This window comes from Microcebus murinus, chromosome 3, assembly GCF_040939455.1.
Source record: "Microcebus murinus isolate Inina chromosome 3, M.murinus_Inina_mat1.0, whole genome shotgun sequence".
Lineage (NCBI taxonomy): Eukaryota > Metazoa > Chordata > Mammalia > Primates > Cheirogaleidae > Microcebus > Microcebus murinus.
This window is the reverse complement of record NC_134106.1, coordinates 41,128,226-41,149,057: the sequence shown is the minus strand read 5'-3', so window position 1 is coordinate 41,149,057 and position 20,832 is coordinate 41,128,226. Positions and strand designations below refer to the sequence as shown.

General features: G+C 33.9%; 1 protein-coding gene across 36 annotated transcripts in view; it reads left to right on the top strand.

Moving 5' to 3' along the window:
• NRXN1 (neurexin 1) overlaps positions 1-20,832 on the top strand; it is a 1,076,423-nt gene that overhangs the window by 909,378 nt on the left and 146,213 nt on the right. For 23 of the 36 annotated variants that reach the window (XM_076000757.1, XM_020288574.2, XM_076000760.1 and 20 more), the window contains 2 exons: positions 18,344-18,433; positions 19,793-20,112. In XM_076000757.1, the coding sequence (XP_075856872.1) occupies positions 18,344-18,433; positions 19,793-20,112 (410 nt within the window). The remainder of the gene's footprint in view (positions 1-18,343; positions 18,434-19,792; positions 20,113-20,832) is intronic. The other 13 variants (XM_076000758.1, XM_020288575.2, XM_076000756.1 and 10 more) reach the window with 1 other exon arrangement.

Genomic DNA, 20,832 nt, shown 5'->3' with positions numbered 1-20,832 from the left:
GTTTCTAAACATGTATATTTGTTTAAAAATTCTGAATTTCCTTATTTATATTTTTCTAAGCATTATGTTATCAATTTCTTGCCCTTGCTGTAAGAAACCTAGGATTGGACATGTTTGATTATCTTTTTATAGTATATGCCATTTCAGTTTCATAGTTTACACTTTACTGTTGTCTGTACCAAATATACATAAAAGCCATTAACTTGATAAAATAAACATAATGATTGAATGGAATTAGAGTATTTCAATGTATAGTTAAACCAAAAAAAAAAAATGAACTAAGAATGTCCATTGTATTTCTTCATAAGTTATGATGATGTTCTTTATATACTTTTTTTTTTTTTTTTTTTTGAGACAGAGTCTCGCTTTGTTGTCCAGGCTAGAGTGAGTGCCGTGGCGTCAGCCTAGCTCACAGCAACCTCAAACTCCTGGGCTCAAGCGATCCTTCTGTCTCAGCCTCCCAAGTAGCTGGGACTACAGGCATGAGCCACCATGCCCGGCTAATTTTTTCTATATATATTAGTTGGCCAATTAGTTTCTTTCTATTTATAGTAGAGACAGGGTCTCGCTCTTGCTCAGGCTGGTTTCAAACTCCTGACCTCGAGCAATCCGCCCGCCTCGGCCTCCCAGAGAGCTAGGATTACAGGCGTGAGCCACCGCGCCCGGCCTTTATATACTTTTTATATTTACTTTAGGAACAAAATAACATGAATAAGAGTAGTAATAAGGTTATAAGGTAATGTACCTGCTTTGAAAAATGCCTGTTCCTGTCACTTGCCCACATTTTATTGGGGTTGTTTGTTTTTTTCTTGCTGAGTTGAGTTCTTTGTAGATTTTGAATATTAGTTCTTTTTCAGACACATAGTTGGCAAATATTTTTTCCCATTCTGTCTATTTACTCTTTTGATTATTTCTTTTGCTATGTAAAAGTTTAATTAAGTCCCATTTGTCTATTTTTGTTTATATTGCATTTGCTTTTAGTTTCTTAGTCATAAATTATTTGCCTAGGTCAGTGTTCAGAAGAGTTTTTTCTAAGTTTTCTCCTAGGATTTTTATTGTTTTAGGTCTTACATTTAAGTCTTTAATCCATCTTCAGTTAATTTTTGATTATGATAAGAGACAGGGATCCAGTTTCATTCTTCTGCATGTGACTATCCAATTTTCCCAACACCATTTATTGAATAGGGTGTCCTTTATCCAGTGTATGTTTTCATTTGCTTTGTTGAAGATCACTTAGTTGTAGATATATGGCTTTATTTCTGGTTTCTCTATTCTGTTCCATTGATGTGTTTCTACTTTTATACCAGTACCATACTGTTTTGGTTACAGTTGCCTTGTAGGAAAATATGAAGTCTCCAGTTTTGTTCCTTTTGCTTAGGATTGCTTTGGGTATGCAGGCTCTTTTGGTTTCATGTGAATTTTAGAACTGTTTTGTCTAATTCTGTGAAAAATGACATTGGTACAAATGGCCAAGAAACATGAAAAATGTTCAACATCACTAATCACTGGGGAAAGGCAAATTAAAACCACAATGAGATACCATCCTACTCCAATTAAAATAGTCATTATTAAAGTTAAGAACACAAATATATGTTGGCACAGATATGGTGAAAAGGGAACACTTATACTCTGTTGGTGAGAATGTAAATTAGTACAACTTATATGGAGATCAGTATGGAGATTTCTCAAAGAACTAAAAATTTAGATCTATCATTTGATCCTGCAATCCCAATATGAAGTATCTATCTAGAGTAAAAAAAGTCATCATATCAAAAAGATAACTGCACTCATATGTTTAAGCACAATTCATAATCACAAAGATATATAATCAACTTAAGTGCCCATCAAGTGATGATTGGATAAAGAAAATATGGTATATTTATATTATGGAATACTCTTCAGCAATAAGAAATAATGTCTTTTGCACCAACTTGGCCAGAACTGGAAGCCATTATGCTAAGTGAAATAACTCAGAAACAGAAAACTAAATGCCGAATGTTCTCTGGGAGCTAAACTGTGGCTACACACCGGCACATAGGGTAGTATAATGAACATTGGTGACTCAAAGGAGTGGAAGGTGGGAGGGAGTTAGGGATGAAAAATTAGCTATGGGGTACAGTGTATCCCCTTTGGGTGATATGGGTACACCAAAAGCCCAGACTTCACCACTATATAATATATACATGTAACGGTGAGGGGGAGAGATAATATACCTCAACTCTTAATGAGCTATGGTACCTTTCATACTCCCTTCTAATTCTGTAGCGCCCAAGCGATCAATCTGTCAAAGTTATCAAACAAATCATCCTGCATTGGATGGTAACTGGATCAGATTCTAGGTAGTCCTTTTCATTTCTAAGATTCTGTGATTCTATGTAATCTTCAAAAACAATAGTGGCCATCATATATTTTATACTAGCTGTGTGCTAGAAATTGTTCTCAGGTGCTTTACACACATTATATCTTATTCTTAAAAGTAACCTAATACATTATCTCCATTTTATAGATTTGATAAGACTAGGGAAGATTTAGGAATATTTTCATGAATACATTAAGGATATTTGAATCTGGAATTTTCCAGCTCCCCTATAATCAAACAGACTTGACTATCTCTTATTACATAAACCTTAATGGTCTTATGTTTTAAGCATTTTTAAAAAAATAAAGACTTCATAAATTTTAAACTGGAAACTCTTCCTCCTAAGGCTATGTTTGAAATTTTTGGTGATAAATATGTCATCTAGTGCTACAAGTACTATAATTTTCACCTAAATTATTTTGATAAAATGTTTAAAAAGCTGTCTATTCTTGATAATATACTATCTCGTGATCTTTTAGCTTAGTTATCAAATAAAATTTCTTCCTTTAAATTTGCGACAACCTAGACTCATTTTTCATTAAAAACCTAGCCAAATAAAGCATCTACATCATACATGTCCTTAATGGCAGACCTGGTATCCTACCCATACCTTCATCTTATCCAGGCCTAAAGACAAAAAAACAAAACAAAAAAAACCAAAACACATTCTATAGTCCTCTTTTGGCATAAGCTCCATATAGTATCTAGATAATATAACATACATGTTTCTTCATGTTTGTTTCTTGATTGAAATATCACGGTAATAGTGTACTCCTTTATGTCTAGGAGCTTACATGAGATCTGTTTCTAATCAGAATGCCCAAAGACTTCCTAAAAGTGGATCAGCAGTCAGTCCTATAACTTTTTGATTCCCAGTTTTCCTACCCAAACTAGAATTGTTGAATATCTCTACAAAGAGTTAACAGAGTTATTGTGTCAAATTGCATGAAGGGAGTTGGCTCTATATCAAAATCTTAGTGTCAAATTGCTTCTGTTTTCCTACTTCATGGAAAAGACAAGCAATCACCACATGACTACCTATTTTACCAGTAAAAAGCAGGATTTGGAGGGAGTAGAATACAAAATTAGTAAGTCTGGATTATGGGATCATGGAGAAGAGACTGGGACCTTGAGATAAGCCTGATAAAGATTCCAAAGATTCAAGATGATAAAGTATGTTAGAACAAAGGGTAGTGAAAAAGACAAGTGCCTAAGGAGGAGTAATCCATCAATGTATTCAGGAATTCATTAAAAAATATTGAAGATCTACCACATGCCTGGGCTTATGATGCTGATACAATGGTTAGCAAAAATAGACATAGTCACTACTCTTTTGGAGCTTACAGTTCACTGGAGAAAACACATTGTTTCAAATAACTCCTCTGGCTAAAGTGAGAATAGGCTAGAAGGGGCCAGAACGAATGTCTGGAGCTAAGCTAGGAAGTGATACAATGGTCCAGGTGTTGCTTGGGCTAAGACATGGGACGTAGAGATGGAAAGACACTGGTGTTGAGAGTGAAGGACAGGTTCTCCGTAAAGATATAGGCTCCAGGAAATTCAGAAGAGAGCAGAAGTAAGGGCAAAGACAAGGCTTGTCCACTCCTTTCTCTTAAGCATTTTCCCAAGTAAAAAGCAGGCCAGAAGGTATTTTGAAGTCTGGCTTCATAGGCAGTCCTGATGAAGTTCTGTCTAATTTCTTAGGAAATATAAGGGATCCTGAGATGATTACATCCCTATAAAGTTCAGTTCTTACTCTTTTAGCTCCAACTGGTACATTCTTCTATTTGTGAGCCCTTCACTCTTCCTGGGCATTTTCAGTAAAATGCCACTACTATTGCAGGGCAGCTTCAATCTGGGGCTTGGAATTGGCATCATTCTTCAACAGTAAGGATTGAAAGAAAAACACATAGTAAGACCTTCATCCAGTTTGAGTAAAAGATAAATATTCCAATTTAACAGTGAAAGTTGCTAAAGTTTTCTAGGCATCATTATTTAGCAACACCCCCAAAACTGCTTGTGATCCCACAGAATCACTTTTTATGTTTTATGTGTTTTAAAAATCCCTCAAGCATTTCTTAAGAATAGAAATTTGTGCAATTAAATACAGGCTCATTCTTCAGGAGTTAGAGATGTAGAGTTTTGGAAGTGGGCATCTTGTGTGATCTTATAGTAGTTACCAAATGAAAGAAAACTCTAGTATATTTCATCAAATAATATGATAATCTCACCATATTTAATCATTAACATAAGTAGGATTTTTTTGGTACAATGTTTTTAATGTTTGTTTTGCACTGAGACTTTTTATATAAAGTAGAAACCTAATCTTAACACTCTATTTTTACTAGTGCTTCATTTATCTGTGCAGTTGTGAAGCTACAAAGGGCCACAAAATTAAGAAAATGGTAATAACATAATTGTTTTGCTTAAGAAACTTATTTAATGATATGAAAAATCAAGTAGTTCCTTTTGCAAAAGTTCTGTATGCATAAAGGAACTATATATAATCATATATATTTCATGCTGAATATAATGTCTTTATCTTATAATTTAAGCAATGCAAAAATATAAATTCATTGAGTTAATTTTATAACTGTGCTAACTATAAGAATTATGATGCAGAATATTATGATTTGCAGCAAGTCCAGAAAAGGACAAAATACATTTTAATCAAAATTAATAATTAAAATTGATCTGATTTTGACATTAACATAGTACCTATTACAGTGCAAATCTAAGAGTATTCACTTTTAGACTGTTTTAGCAATTGGCAGCAAAGTGCTATCACTTCTTAATATCAAAGATATGTGAATAAGTTAATACATGATTTAAAAATACATCTAAATCATTGCCATATTAGTTTGCTAAGGCTACCTTAACAAAATGTTACGGATTGGTTGTTTAAATAACAGTTTTTGTCACAGTTCTGGAGGCTTGAAGTCCAAAAATCAAGGTGTCAGCGGGTTTGGTTTCTTCTAAGGCTTGTTTTCTTGGCTTGCAGATGGCCAGCTTCTTGTGTTTTCACATAGTGTTTCCTCTGTGCATGGGATCCTCTCTTTCTTTTGTGTGTCCAAACTTCCTCGTCTGATGATAACACCAGTCAGATTACAGTAGAATCCATCCCAAGGACCTCATTTTAACTTAACCACCTCTTTAAAGGCCTTGTCTGCAAATACAGTCACATTGTGAGGTACTGGGAACTTGGGCTTCACCATATGATGTATATGTGGGAGACAAAATTCAGTCCATAACAGTCTCTAAGTTCTTTTGAGGTTCCTACATGGAGGAAGCCAACAAACTGCTTATTTTCACTGAAGTCAAAACAAGGCCACTTGGGTTTTAAAGACGTCAGGAAAAATTTTAGATGAAGTGTTAATCAGGTCAGAGTTGTATGGCCCAGTTAGCTCAGCTTTCTCCTTGGATTTGAAACAACCTAACTATAGATGTGGTGGATTGTAAGGAAAACTTAGAAGAATGTGTATGTGTGGATCAATTCCTGTTGTCCTGACTAATAGAGCATCAGCTCAAACCTGGATGTCTTTGTGGTTTTCTCTTCTTTCGATTCTATTCTGCATTTAGAGATCCACTAGAAATTACAGGTGGCTTAACTTTAAGGGGAAATACTCAGGGGAGTAGAGAAATTCACAGTTTTATTCTGACAGATGCAATGAACTATTTCTCCTTTGCACCTACCACATTCTTTAGGATGTCTGGATCTTAATTGGTGATTTCCACCCAGGCTGAGTGCTACACTGAACCACCTACAGGTTTTTAAGTCAGCTGTTGCCAGACTTGATTGGATAGAACTCTCATGAAGATGCCTCTTCAACAAGAAATAGCCTTCCAAGTACAGTTCCCACAATCACAAGTGTTTGAGCAATCTAAGAAAAGGTTTACTTTGATACATTTTGGACAAAGGAGGGTTGCAAAGAGCAGCCATTGACTCGAAGTCCTTAGATTCCCTCTTACATATTTCTGCTTTTATCTTTGTAGTGCTAAAAATTTTAAATGAAGAGACAAACCTCTTTTCCAGCATCATAATGCCTCTTCCCCATCCTCTTAACTACTCTTTATAAGACTGAAATCTCCTAAAATCTAACCTACATCTGCCTTTCTCTTTTTAAAATGGCTATTAAAGCCATGACATGCTTCAGTGGATGGGTAGAAAGAATCCAGAGAAATGTCTGAGTGGTAAGAAGTGTGTGTGTCTGTATATTAGAAGGAAGAAAGAAGACAGGCTTGAAGCATAAAACATATCAGAAAAATGTAATGGCTTAATTATAATATAAAGGTCTCCACAGATGCTGACTGAAAGTCTTCATAACATTGTCAAGGCACTATATGTTAGTTTTTAAAAAAGAGAGCAAAGCGAAAAAGAAAAATAGGAAAAAAAAAAAAAAAGAAGAACATGCCAAGCCAAAGATTTAACTGCCTTTTAAAGATAGTTGCTGAGTTGCAAACATTTATGGTATTTCGTTTTTAATGGCTCTAAAATTATTGCCCTCATGAAAACCCAAAGACAACATATCTTAACAAGATGGCCTCATGCTTGTCTGTACACAACACCATCTGAGGCATGGGAGCATGGGTCATTAGCACTGAAGGTCAACTTAGTGGTCATCCAGTAGCCCAACCTCATTTTACAGATAATGGGCCACACGGTGTCTGTTTCCATTCACAGTTACTGTGGCCCTTCTTTGCCAGGAACATTAAGGTGGAAAAAGAAAAAATCACAGCATTCTGGTTGAAGTGGATCTCTTTGAAGCATTACTATATAGATTAAAATTCCATTTTGAGACCCCTGATATCTAAAGTATTCTTATTCTGGGAGCAGCTTTTGCCACCATGCTGCTGGCATAGAAGAGATGGTGGCACCCTGAATTCCATTTTTCTTTGGGGCAGGTGCCTATGGCTTTTTCTTTTTGTGTGGCCTTTTCCAGTTAATGACCTCTTTTCAGTTGTTCCCATTGGCTTATAGGTAGCCATGCATAAACCTTTGAGAATAAAGTTGACATTGCTTGGGAGAAAATGAAGTGATTTTGATAAAGCACCTACGAGGTTTGGGACATCACTTTATATTAAGGCTAGCTTCCTGGCCTTTATTCATCCTGGGAAATATAAATAGATTTGTTTTCCATTCTTTACACTTACCTCAACTACCTTCTTATGATCAGATGCATGAAGAAATTGTCTGTGATCTATGTAGTCCTAGATATGTTGTATAAGGCACATCATATCAGAGAATAAACAATGACACAACCACAATATAATGTCTAATATTTACTGAGTGCTTACTATGTAGAAGGCACTGTGCTGAGAGATTTATACATATTATGTATATTATTTTTACAAAATAATAAAAACCTATTTTAGAGGTGAGAAAACTGAGGTTTAAAGATATTATGTTACTGATCCACTGTTACCCAGCTTAGTCAGTAGAGAAGCTGGGTTTGAACCCTGGAATTAGTATTCATTATCTTAACCATCAACCGGAGATGATTCTTTTAAGTAAAGTATGGAAACAAGAATGGAAAAACAACACATGTACTCACCATTTAATTGGAACTAATCAATCAACACATATGTACACATATGGAAATAATATTCATCAGAAAGTAGGTGGGAGGGGGGCGGAGGGGAGGATAAATTCACATCTGACGGGTACAGTGTACACTATCCGGGAATGGGCACACTTACAACTTTAACTCAAACTGTACAAAACCAATTTATGTAACTAAAACATTTGCACCCCCATAATATTCTGAAATAAATATAAATAAATACAAAATCCATCTACCTGCTTTAAAAAAATAAAATAAGTTCTCTTTCCACAGTGATCTGACCACATGGATACTTACTTTTAAGAAATAATTGCTCGTGTGGAAAACAAATTTTTATTGGGGAAACATCTTAGAAATTAACTTAGAAATTTAAGTTAAATCCATATAGTGTTACATTTGTCTACAACAAAAAAAATAATGGTTATTTTAAGGGTTTTTACATTTTATAAAATTGAATGGGCTGGCAATGGTCCAACAGCTGTATCCCAGCCTGTCCTTTGCACTTCCAGAGCATTTAGTCTTAAATAATTTGTGTGCAGTTGACAAGCCCATCTTTCTAATTGAAAAAAATCTTCCTGCCTTCCAATTACAAGTGAAAGAGAGAGATTGAAGTCCATTGAAAATGAGATTAGAATGACATAGTAATAAGACTTATTTTTCTTCACTGGAGAGAAAGAAACTTCTCAATACCATTTACAGGGCATATCAGACTGTATATGAGGCATTAATTTATCTCTTCTTCCATAGACCAATCTACATATTAAGAAGAATAGATTAAAAGTCAAAGTTGGTATGAGGTGGTAGAAATTCTAGCTGTACTACATAATTCTCTGATTTTTAAAAATCAAGAACTGGGAAAAAATGCCTTAGAGAATATATATTTAAGTTCTTGTTAGGGTGGATAAGCTTAAATGTTATGACATTATGATTTAGAAAGTGCTCAAGATTCTCATAACTGGTAAAATGGCAAAATGCCATTTGTAAGGTAATCTGGGGCTGCTCTTACATTTAATTTTTCTTATTCTCACTGTTGAGTGATATCTATCAATGGCCCTGCCTGTTTTTGTAGCTGTTAAACCATTCTTCCGTCTTAAATGCTACACAGCTAGCACAAAAGAACTCTTTAGTATGCATGATAACAGAGTATGACCTTTAATTTATCAGAGTAGGTTCTGTATTTCGTTATCAGCTTGTCCCTGATGCTTTTCATTTCTTGCTGCTGGTTTTTGATATGATATTCCAGTCTTTTTGCAGTGGGAAACCAATAGCATATAAAGGCTTAAGGAAGAAAGTGTAAATAGCTATTTGTTCCACATAGGCAGTGAGATCCAAAATTTACAAGGTTACCTTTATTTCTCACTAATCTGATGAAAAAATATACAGACTAAAAAATGTTAATGTAAGTAGCTAATAAGAACAAGTGCTTCTACAAATCTTTGTATAAAGGGCTCTAGATATCTTAATGCAGATCCACATAAGAGAGCGACGTAAAGGGAGAAATTTCTTAAGCCAGTTAGACGTGCACTAAGCTTCTAATTTCTTCCCCCAAAGCACCATTGAACTCTGCAGTCGATAGCCTGTGGCCTTCCATGCCCAACATCACAGCAGTTTCACATGAAGTTACTGTTTCACTAGATACAAAGGCCTGCTGTTCCACATAAGGAGCTGGGATGTCATCTCAAGCATTAGTCACGAACAAAGCATTGCCCTCTTTGGGCTGTACGTGTTCTCTCCCCTGTGAGACTGACTGACTGGGCTCTTGAGTTGCACTGCCCCCTCTTGCTGCAGCATTGCATTAAAATACCACATTTAATTTAGAGAAAATATGTGTATGTGTGTTTAAGGAAGCAGTGGGAGCAAAATTGAAATGTGGATAAGTATAGTATCAATAATATAAAATTAAAATTTGAAACAAGAGCACCCATAATTCCTCTATCCTCACATAAATATTTTCATTTTTACATATTGCCCTGAAAATCTTGCCAATTTGCATCGTATTTTACTTAGTAGTTTTAACATCCTGTGTACTAATTTCTTCATGTCTCATGGCATGAATATTTAACCATTTATTCATATTTGTAAGCATATTTTGAGACTAGATATATTTTATTGGAAAGTATATTCATTTCAAAAATAGATATGGGGTGAGTAGCTTTATGAAGTTAGTTTGATCAATTATCAGTCTCTTGGAGGTTAGTATCCACATTAAAACGCATTTTGTAGTTATTTCAATCAAATTTAGATTGTAATCTAGGTGAAATCCTTCGCATACTATCACACCTTCTTTCCTCTAATCCATTGTCTTCTCTGAACTACAATTCACATGGTGCTTAATTGCCTATTTATGCCAGGTTTTCTATTGTCTTCAATTTTCACTTAAAGCTTTTATTGTCTAACTTTCCTCATTTTGCTCCTTGACTCCCCAAAGTGTAAGCTCTCCAACGATAGGATCCATGCGATGTGTTAACATACACCTGACACAGCACTTTCAGACTACAGTCAGTGCTTATGCATTGACTTCACTGAGTCAGATTGTTTTTCTAATGTCTAGCTAAGCTATCTGAAAGAAATGGGAAGTAGCTAGGGGGAACTAGAGAATAAGGAAGGTGAAGTGTTTTGGGACTAAGAGATATATCTAGAGAGTAGATGTAAATGCACATGTTGGGTTATTGACAAGTGTCATGAGAACACTGGGTTGGTTCCTAGAAATATGTAAAGGGAAAACCAGAGATAAGACATGGACAAGAAGAAAAAAGGAAATATGAAGTCCAAGCAAAATTTACCATAACATGCTGCAAAGTTCTATTCCTCCTCTCACAAGTGAGTGAAGGACAGTGGTCATTTAAGTCACAACTAGGACCCTTTATCTATTTCCAACTTGTTTCTGGAGACAGTCAGAATCAAAAAAGTAATAAACTTGGTGGATTGTTATGTTCGGGGCTTTTCTTATAGATTAAGGGTAAAGAAAAGGAATTCCTGTAGCATTTGATGTCTCAAGTGGCTATGAATAACAGAGCGTCATTATAAAAGGAAAAAAATAAATTACTTTTCTTCACTGGGATCTCAACTGTAATGGGTCTTTGATCAATTTACGTACCTCTGCTTCACTATCTTAATCTGTAAAATGGAGATGATGAAAATATTGTCCAGAAAAATCTTCAAGGATTTGGAGGTTACTGATTTCATGTCCCCAGGAAGGTATTCTGACCCCAAACTTTATAAAGCAGAACCTTTATAGACAGGACCATGACATTTTCCATTATACATGAGAGTGCTATAAGGATTAAAGGGAAGATGCTGAGCCTTTATGACTAAGACTTATGTTATAAGATAGTGCTTTAATAACTATTCCATGGAATGGCTTTGGAGTCAGATATATTTAATTTCAAAGGGTTCCTTTTTCTATTATGCATGATGTAGCACTAGTTACATCATCTTTTTGAACCTCAGTTTGTCCATCTGTAAAATAAAAAGTGCTTGTGATCTGGGATCAACATCAGATTGAAATGAGATAATGTATACAAGCAAGTAGCACAATACACAAACCATAAAGCCATTCAATGCATGATTTTCCTTTTTTCTGGTTGTCCTGTGTTTTCTCTAATTCCTTTACCTACAGACCATGTTGAGAGTGAAAAATTTTATTTCCTAATACATGAAACTTAGATGTATTCTGACTGGCTAATTTAATTGTGTTGTCAGAAAAGAAACACCTTTAGATTCTGATGGTGTGTGTTAATCATTCAATGGAGTTATAAAAGTCGAGAAGATAATCCAAGTCCCTCACTGCTGTATATCAGCAATGAATTGGGCACACTTTAGAAGGCCCCTGCCCTCATGTTATAAAGACTAGAATATCCATAACTTCTACTACCTATTTTCGTTTCAATTTTATATCATTTTTGACTTAGTTAAACTGGAAAGTTGTTTTCTTTATAGGCCCTTGATATATTTATTAGAAGCAAGTGGTTCTTGGAGAGTTTATATTTAAATTCATTTTAAAGAAATCACCACTAAAATTAGTCTAGAAAAAGACAGTTTCTTAAAGTGATATGTATTTCTGAAGATACACTGAGTTCAAGACTGTCTCTTGTACACAGTTCCTTAGAGAATTAGAGCACTTGCAGAAATTTCCTCTGACCAAATCAGCTATCATTTCTTTGTACAATTAGAAACAAAAAGATCCCAAGTAGTATTAGTTTCTCTATTAATGTGTATGTACCATAGTATAGCCTACTTGAGGCTATAAATCACTGGTTTGTATTTAAGCATAAAATATTTTATTTAAGAGACTCTTTGCCCTATTTTATACTCCAATGGTAAAAAATCGTAATTGAAAGAGGAACAGGATTACTGAGTCATTTTATACTTGTATACATATACACATAATAAATGGACACTAACAACTTTACTGCTTTATGAATCTTGAAGAACAAATACTATTTTAACATGCAACAAATACCCCAGTGGGTTTAGCTTCACTTAGAAATTATTTATGAATCAGTTACCACTAACCCAGCAATGTGTGTTATGGACAAGGTATATAGCAGGGAACAAAATAGGCATGGGCCCTGCTCCTAAGGAACTATTGTCTAGAATGTATTACAAGAGCTTATTGGATCATGTTTGTAGATATTGCTGCTAAGTGTTGTAAGAATACATAATGGGAGAAGGAGCCATTAAATGGAATAATTAGGTGGAGAGGCAAGGGACGCAGGGGATAGTTTCAACAAACATATAAGCTGATAGGAGAAATAAGTTAGCCAGTCTAAGACACGTTTGTGTGTGTGTCTGTGTTTGTATGTGTGTTTGGGGTGTGCAGGGATGTTAAGCAGTACACACGGATGCAGGAAATTTGCAAGGCAAAGGAGAATGGCATGTTTAAGGTGGATTGGCTTAGCTAACAGATTGAAAAAACTATAAAGTGACTAGAGTTTAAAGAGTTGGAAATAAATTGTTCAAGATGAAAATGAAGATGTAGGCAGGAGCCAAATAGATGTATAGATATATATATGTTCTGTGCATATCTTTATGATATAGGAAATAAAGAAATACATAGTATAAATATTTTCATTAGAACAGCTATATATATATATATATATTTTAAATCTCAATCATGTTCAAAATTCATTTATTTGGAACATTACCAGCTATGTTAGATATTATTGTATTTGATGCTCTGTATGGCACAACACATACAGCATTTAGTTTAAAATTATATGATAATGCTGCTTTTAAAACTAGAGTAATTTTACAAAACTATGACAAACTTTTACTTTGCCTTCTGGGCTTAGGCATATCCAAATGTTATATTCTCAGTTAAAATCAAAGGTCTAAAAAAGGACTCCTAATCTTCTCTTGAAGTATATATAGCTTTCAGAACCCTTTTTTGTTTCCTTTCCCAAAGTTAAAAACTTAGGAAATAAGAAACCTTCAAAAGAAGCAAGTATCTTTTTTGTTGGCAGTTTTCCTTTCATATTATTCTAGACAAATGCTTGGTTTATAGCCTTGCTTTTCTTTATTTTTCCCCAAGTATATTAATGTGTCATATCAAACACTGACACTTTTATTTCTGAGGAGAAATTACGCAAGCAGGTTGAGGATTGACAGTGGGAGGAGGAAAACTATGCATCAGTGTTGTTCATACAGCTTGTTTCCACTCACCAATAGCTATAAATTTATGAATAAAATTTTGTTTCCCTTTGTTCTTTGAGTCACACCATGACATTTAACTACAGTTAAATTTGAGTTTTATTGTTCCTTGCTGTTTACCTTGATTCTTTGAAATTACTCTTGTTTCCTGGAGATCTACCAGTTCACATGGAATTAATTAATGCACTAATGTGTGACCAAATGTTAGATGGTGTCTTAGTCCATTTGGACAATTATAACAAAATATTATAGACTGGGTAGCTTATGAACAACAGAAATTTATTTCTCACAACTGGGGAGATTGAGAAGATTTGATATCTAGTGAGGACTTCCTTCCTGGTTCACTAATGGCCATCTTCTCACTGTGTCCTCCCATGGCACAAGGAAACAAGGGAGTTCTCTGGAGCTGCTTTTATAAGGGCATTAATCCCTTTATGAGGGCTCTTCCCATAGGACTTAATCACACCTTAAAGGCTCCACCTCCAAATACCATTAGGAATTAGATTTCGACATATGAATTTTTCGACACAAAATTAACTAGAGGGAAAAGACAATGAAAATCCCATCTTTTTTTATTAGTGGAAAGGAAGTATGAGACTGAATTATCTTTTAACTGTTCACTAAGAAGCTCTGTTTTCATAAATCTAACCTATATACTCAACAGATTGCTATAATTGAATTTTATGCTTTTTAAAAAAAAGTTGAAATTCTTCTCAGACCCTTTTAATAACCCATAATGAATAGATCTTTTGGAAGCAGATCATTACTGTTTATCCTTACCTCTGATTTAGGATATTTGAAGATGAAATGTCTTCTTCCAGAGATTTCCCTTTGTTTTGATTTGAATTTTCAGTTACATTCAACTTATTTTTAATCTCACCTATAAATTTAAGCCTGCTTCCATTGGCCATTCACCAAAGCTCTATGTGATATTTGTGTATCCAGGTGTATTTGATATTAGATCCTGAACATTTCCATAGAAAGGAAAAGGTCACTGGAAATTATATTTGTCTTTGGCCTTTCAAGTCAAATGGGTTATTTTATGTCCTTGATATTTCAGGTAAGGTCTAGAACTATGGACAGGATTAAATATATTCAAGAAAATCATACAAACCTCCTGGATGATATTTTATAAGTAAATATCATCATGAATTGTAAAGAAATAAAATGCATCTTGAGAAATTACTGAAAATAATATACCTCAATTGTCACTGTTAATATGCAACTTTTTAAGAAAATCATGAGGTAGAGGTAAAATATAGGCCTAGTCCTGGTGAACCTAAACAATCCAAACTGCTTTATATGCCATAGTACAAGGGTTTTGGGAATCATCTATTAAAAAGACATTGTCACTGTTTAGATGTATCTTCACTTGGTTAACAATGTATTTGTCTATAGTGGGTTTTTTTTATTCTAGTAGAAGAACAAAGAATTTAGAGAACAAAGTAGACATATATTGAATTGAATTAAACACAACCTCTTTTCCCATGCTTTACCTCTGCAAATAAAATCTGTCCTTTGACTTCAAAATCAAGTCTTTCAGTTTAAAAAAAATGTTCTCTAAAATAGCAGGCATCTGACATTCAGGGATAATGGGATGTATGAGCCTCTTTGTGTGCCTCCCTTTCTTATAAATTATCACATATTTTCACACTTGTCTCTGCTGCCTACTCTACTTTCTGAATCTCCTTGTAGTTGTTAGATGACCTCTTTGTTAATCATTGGGAATGCAGTGTTCATGTTCTTTTAGCTAAGTCTCATCAAGGATCTTCAAAAGCGATTGTTGACTTTATATCATACCAATCAAATTCATTAGCCTATTAGTGCCAAAGGTATAGAGACAAATCATATGTATGTTTATGTGTATGTTTTTTATGTGTTCTTTTTCAAAGTCATTCAAAAAGAATATATAAAACTTTCATTTTTCTCTACCTGTCCTATTTAGGACTTTCTTCCCCAGGTTTTCCCTACTAATAATAACTATGATTACCTATTTTGTGGCATGGGGAAGTTATTAAACAAATGATGAACTGATTGATTGTCACTGATCTCACCATCCATATAATCTATTAAAGAAATAAAATTATAATTGAAATATGTAGAATTTCATTTGAAAAGGAAGGGAAGTTTAGCTATACGTGGTCTATTCTCTGTATATAAGAATTTCCTTTTCTTTTCATTTGAATGCTGTTAGGCTGTGAGGATGAGTTAATGGTGGCACAGAAACTATAAGAACTAAAACCAAAATTTTTTTCACTACTTCATTGTACAGATATTTCATAGGAAGTGATATGATATGTCGCATCACAAGCAAGCACTGAGGAAACAATAAACACTACACATAATACCTGACCTCATGGAAATTCAGAGTTTAAAGGAAAACTATTTATTGAATATGTAATTACAAGGTCAATGCTTGTTTCTAAAGGGCAGGTTTGAGGAGCTACAAAAGCATGTAGTCAAATGTCCTAATATAACTTGAATAGCACGGAGCAGCTCCTGAGGAGGCTCCTGCCAAGACGATTCCATTAATGAGTGATGATTGGCTAAAGAAAGATGGAGGTGAGGTAGGAGCAAGGGAGAGTATTTCAAATAAAGGAAGCTACAAGTGCAAAAGCCCAGAGAGGAGAAATAAGAGCTTTAGAATTGAAAGAAGTCTCATAAGGCCAAAAATGGTAAAGTAAGGCAAAGACAGCCATGAGAGGAGTGGGTTGGGGAGCTAGGAAGGGACCAGACCATTTTATCCTGAGATTTTATCTTAAAGGCAATGGGAGGGGATATACTAGACAAGTGGTGTGATTAGATATTGGCTGACGTATGGAGAATGGGTGGGATTGATTGCAGAGACGATGGACAGAAATCTGTTAATACACTGTAGTATTAATTGTGTAGAGGAATTTTTCACCTAGATTTGGATAATGTCTGAGAGAAAGTGGGTCACTCTAGCATGAAAACAAGCTATACCAGTGTGAATTAGGATGACTATTGGATGACAAAGAAGTGCCTAGAGCAAAGGATGTATATTTTTGGAAAATATTTTAGGTTTGTTTTTCAAATTATGCATATAAAACATGTTTATTATATAAATCACAGATAAGCCAAAAACATATAATTCATCAATAATAACACTGCTCTAAGGTAACCAATATTAAATTTTAGCCTATTTTTTCAAATATCCATATATGAAAACACACAAAAGAGAACACATATTGTACATACTCTTAAAAAATGAAAATAGGGTTGGAAGTTTATATCATTTGTATCCTTTTAAAAAAATTACCAGTTTATGAAAATGATATGCCCACATTATAAAATATTTTTTTACAGTGTTTTAATGATTACCTATATAGAGAAATGTGCAACGATGTTTTCATTAAACTTTATATTTTGTTTGATTTTGATTTTGACATTTTAAATTAAATATTAGTGTGTGAAATATTTTCAGCCATATAGACATGCATTGATAATTGGCAAGGTCTATAGATAGTTTTTTTTTCTATTTCTCTCGAAGTATATGGCCAATATTATGGCGGGTTTACTGTGGTAAGTATGTTTATAAAACTAGCATAAGACAGCATTTATAAATTATTCAATATAAAAAAATGCATATCATATTGTCTTCCCTAACAAAATGTTCCAGTCTTTTTACATAAGTAGTACTACCATTCAATGTTTCTTTCACCTCTAAGTCCTCACCTGAGCTATTGCCAAAGTGTCTTAGCTCAAATTTTCACTTTAATTTAAATGAAATAGAAAAACTCTTCTTGCAACATACACGCTGAGTGCTAAGATGGCAGACGAGATTTTTTTGTAAGTGCTTTCTAGATCAAGAAAACACTCATAAATTTGCAGGCATTATTCAAGGTCAATGTAAACAGTGTTTCTAGCAGATAATTTTTTATTCAAAGAAGCAAGGCTCTCAGTTTAGATCCATGAATAGGGGCCACTGTTTGTGGCCTGTATTTGTTCCTTCAGTTATGCCTTTTTAAGAATAACTTAATAAAAAGCAGATATTTAAGTATATAAAAACATACATACAATTCTTTTTCAAATATTATATGCTTCAACATGTTAAGCACAAATGTAATTCAAGGACACTCAAATAAAGTCACTTTTGTCAAAGCCTTTTCCTATAATAACATATTTGGATGATGCAAGATGTATTCTCTTGTGATGTCCAAGTGATTGATAAACCAATTTATGTGGAATATACAAGAACTATTTGGACTTTGTGGTTTTCTTAAATGAGGCGAATAAGAATTTCTGTTTTCTGACTAGGAAATAAAGTATGCTAGGTCTATTTTAGATGCTTCAGTGTGCCAAAGATGTTATTAAGTCTGGTGTTCATAAATTACTAATCTGGAATAAGAGGTTGAATGTATTTTGAAAACTTAAACCTGTTTCACCTGAACATGTTTAACTAGTTAATAAGAAACATCAAAAAGACAAAACCCTGAGGTCAATGGTCATTTTTTGTAAAGCTATTATATGCTGTTTAAATTGGTTGTTCGGGTCTGTCTATAACATAAGTTTAATAACCTAGCTCAAATGCAGATTTCTAATTTTCAATTAACATAGGAATAATTTTGTTTGCTAAAATAAAATAAATGAATGAATGATAAGTCTGAAACATGAAATGTTCCAGGTAGAACTTTTTAAAATTCCAAATTTCAAAAAATCATGTGGCAACTGTATAGCTCAAGCTTTAAGTATTAACTTTTAACCTTTGACCTTACAGATTTTAACCAATGAAATGTCTCTTTAAACTTTAAAGGAAACAATGATAACGAGCGCCTGGCGATTGCTAGACAGCGAATTCCATATCGACTTGGTCGAGTAGTTGATGAATGGCTACTCGACAAAGGTAAAAAACATTGATTAAAACTTCAAATAAAAAAATAATTTGAACATAACCAAGTAGTACTTCATTGTAACACTAATAAACATAAAAAATAAATTTTCCGTAAAACTAAATTAAAAACAAATTTAAAACAGTAAAATGTAGATAGTAATATTTGCATACCTTGTATAATAATTTCTATACATTTTTAGACGTACCAGCTGTTTAATAATCTTACCCAGTTAACTTAAGGTTAAAGGGACTGTTAAATATAATCCACTAACTCAATCTATGAAGGTACTCACAGCAACCATTAACCCAAAATGATAAATCATTCATAGATTATATTACATGTTCCAGCCTCTAAATTATTAACTAAAATATATGTAGTTCTGCTATCTTTATCATGGTCCTGAAAAAAAAAAAAAACTCGTTGTTTAAACTCTAGGAATCTTAAATAGCGGGCAATATGGATTGCCAATCAAAATGAAGTCCCTTTAACGTTTGCAACCTTCTAAGAGCATTTGGGAACAAGCCCTAATTAAAACTGAACTTAAAGTTGTGTGCATGCTTTTTATGAGCAGAGAGCAATCTGCTAAAACTGGATACTCAATTTGATGATAATGGTACTGTTGCTAAGGATTGCTGTTTGATGGAAATGTGCCATAATTTCTCCATTGGTTTGTGTACCATTCCTGAAGCCGCTTTTTACATCTGAAGCTATTTTTTTTTTTTTCATTTGGTTTTGTTTTAATAGACTTGCTGAAAGCCAATCAGAAACATATTTTTGGAATTTTTTTGTCTCTGACATGCTCAGTGTAAACCATGCATTTCTTTTCAGTGTGATTGCCGGAAAAATAGAGTAATTCAAATAACAATGGACTATTGCATTCAAAAAATAAATATTACTAAAGAATAGCTTATAGATACATGTGGACATTATGTGAATTATGAAATTTTTATCATAAAATTTAAATTAGATTTCACCTGCTATATACTAGTTTCTTTCAGTGGTAATTTCAGAAGGACAAATACTTGAAATGCTAGTTATCTCACATTTCTTTAACAATTTAGACTTAAGAGACCAACAGTATAAGATTTTGAGGTAAAAGGGAACATTAAACATTTACTTGTAATATATATCTTTGATTGGTCTTTTAGCAAAAGCACTACATTTACAATAAGTTAAGAGTTTACTAGTATTTGCCAACAATTATGCATTTCATGGACACCTCATTTATAAGCAATGAATTATGAGTCAAATGCCTCTCTTATAGTTTATTGCTCTCATTATCCACCCCATGAAAGATCTGTTGTATCATCCTTTGTAGATGTAGAGTTCACAATCAACATTTTTGCATGTATGTAATATTATTTTTACAGGGCGTCAGCTCACAATCTTCAATAGCCAAGCAACCATAATAATTGGCGGGAAAGAGCAGGGCCAGCCTTTCCAGGGCCAGCTCTCGGGGCTTTACTACAATGGCTTGAAAGTTCTGAATATGGCAGCCGAAAACGATGCCAACATCGCCATAGTGGGAAATGTGAGACTGGTTGGTGAAGTGCCTTCCTCTATGACAACTGAGTCGACAGCCACTGCCATGCAGTCAGAGATGTCCACATCAATTATGGAGACCACCACGACCCTGGCTACTAGCACAGCCAGAAGAGGAAAGCCACCTACGAAAGAACCCATTAGCCAGGTGAGCATTCGGATTTAATTTCTTCATTTTGGACCTATGATTATGAAAGTGGGCTTTTCTACATATGTATCATTTCTAAAATAGGGTTTGCTTTTTTCTTAATCTCAGATGCTATAGCTTCCTTTGAGACTTGTTTAACATAATGCATTCAGTTTGAATATGAAATGTGCATATGCTATGGATTAGAGGTTTGCGGATTTTCATGAAAGGCTTTGTTTTGGTTTGTTTGTTGCTAGATGATAGTCATGATTCAATAATGTTGATCTAGCCCAGGTTGAGGGGACTGTCTGCTACTTACATAGGACTTTTACTTAAGTTAAATGAACAAGTATTAATGAAATATTTCAAAGACCTTGTTTGTTTGAGCTCAACGCTTCATCAAAATGAAAGAAATTGATCTTCAAAGAGAGATTATAATACTACTTCTACTGTATTTTGAAATTTTACAATTTTGAATTTGTAGGCACGTGGCTTTCATAGTGAATGATAGGTCTACTCTTTTACTATTTTAAGAAAAACACTCCATTAGTTTATCTGAGCACAAAGACCCAAAATACGGTATGTAAAAATTGTCTCGGGCTAAGATATTTTGTATATGTGACTAACTGCCTACACTTAGAATTAAGTTTAATGAGCTTATTATTAAATCTTGTGTCTAAGATTTTTGAAAAATACAGTTTTTAAGTGTCATATTCATACAGCATGGAAGTATATTAATGC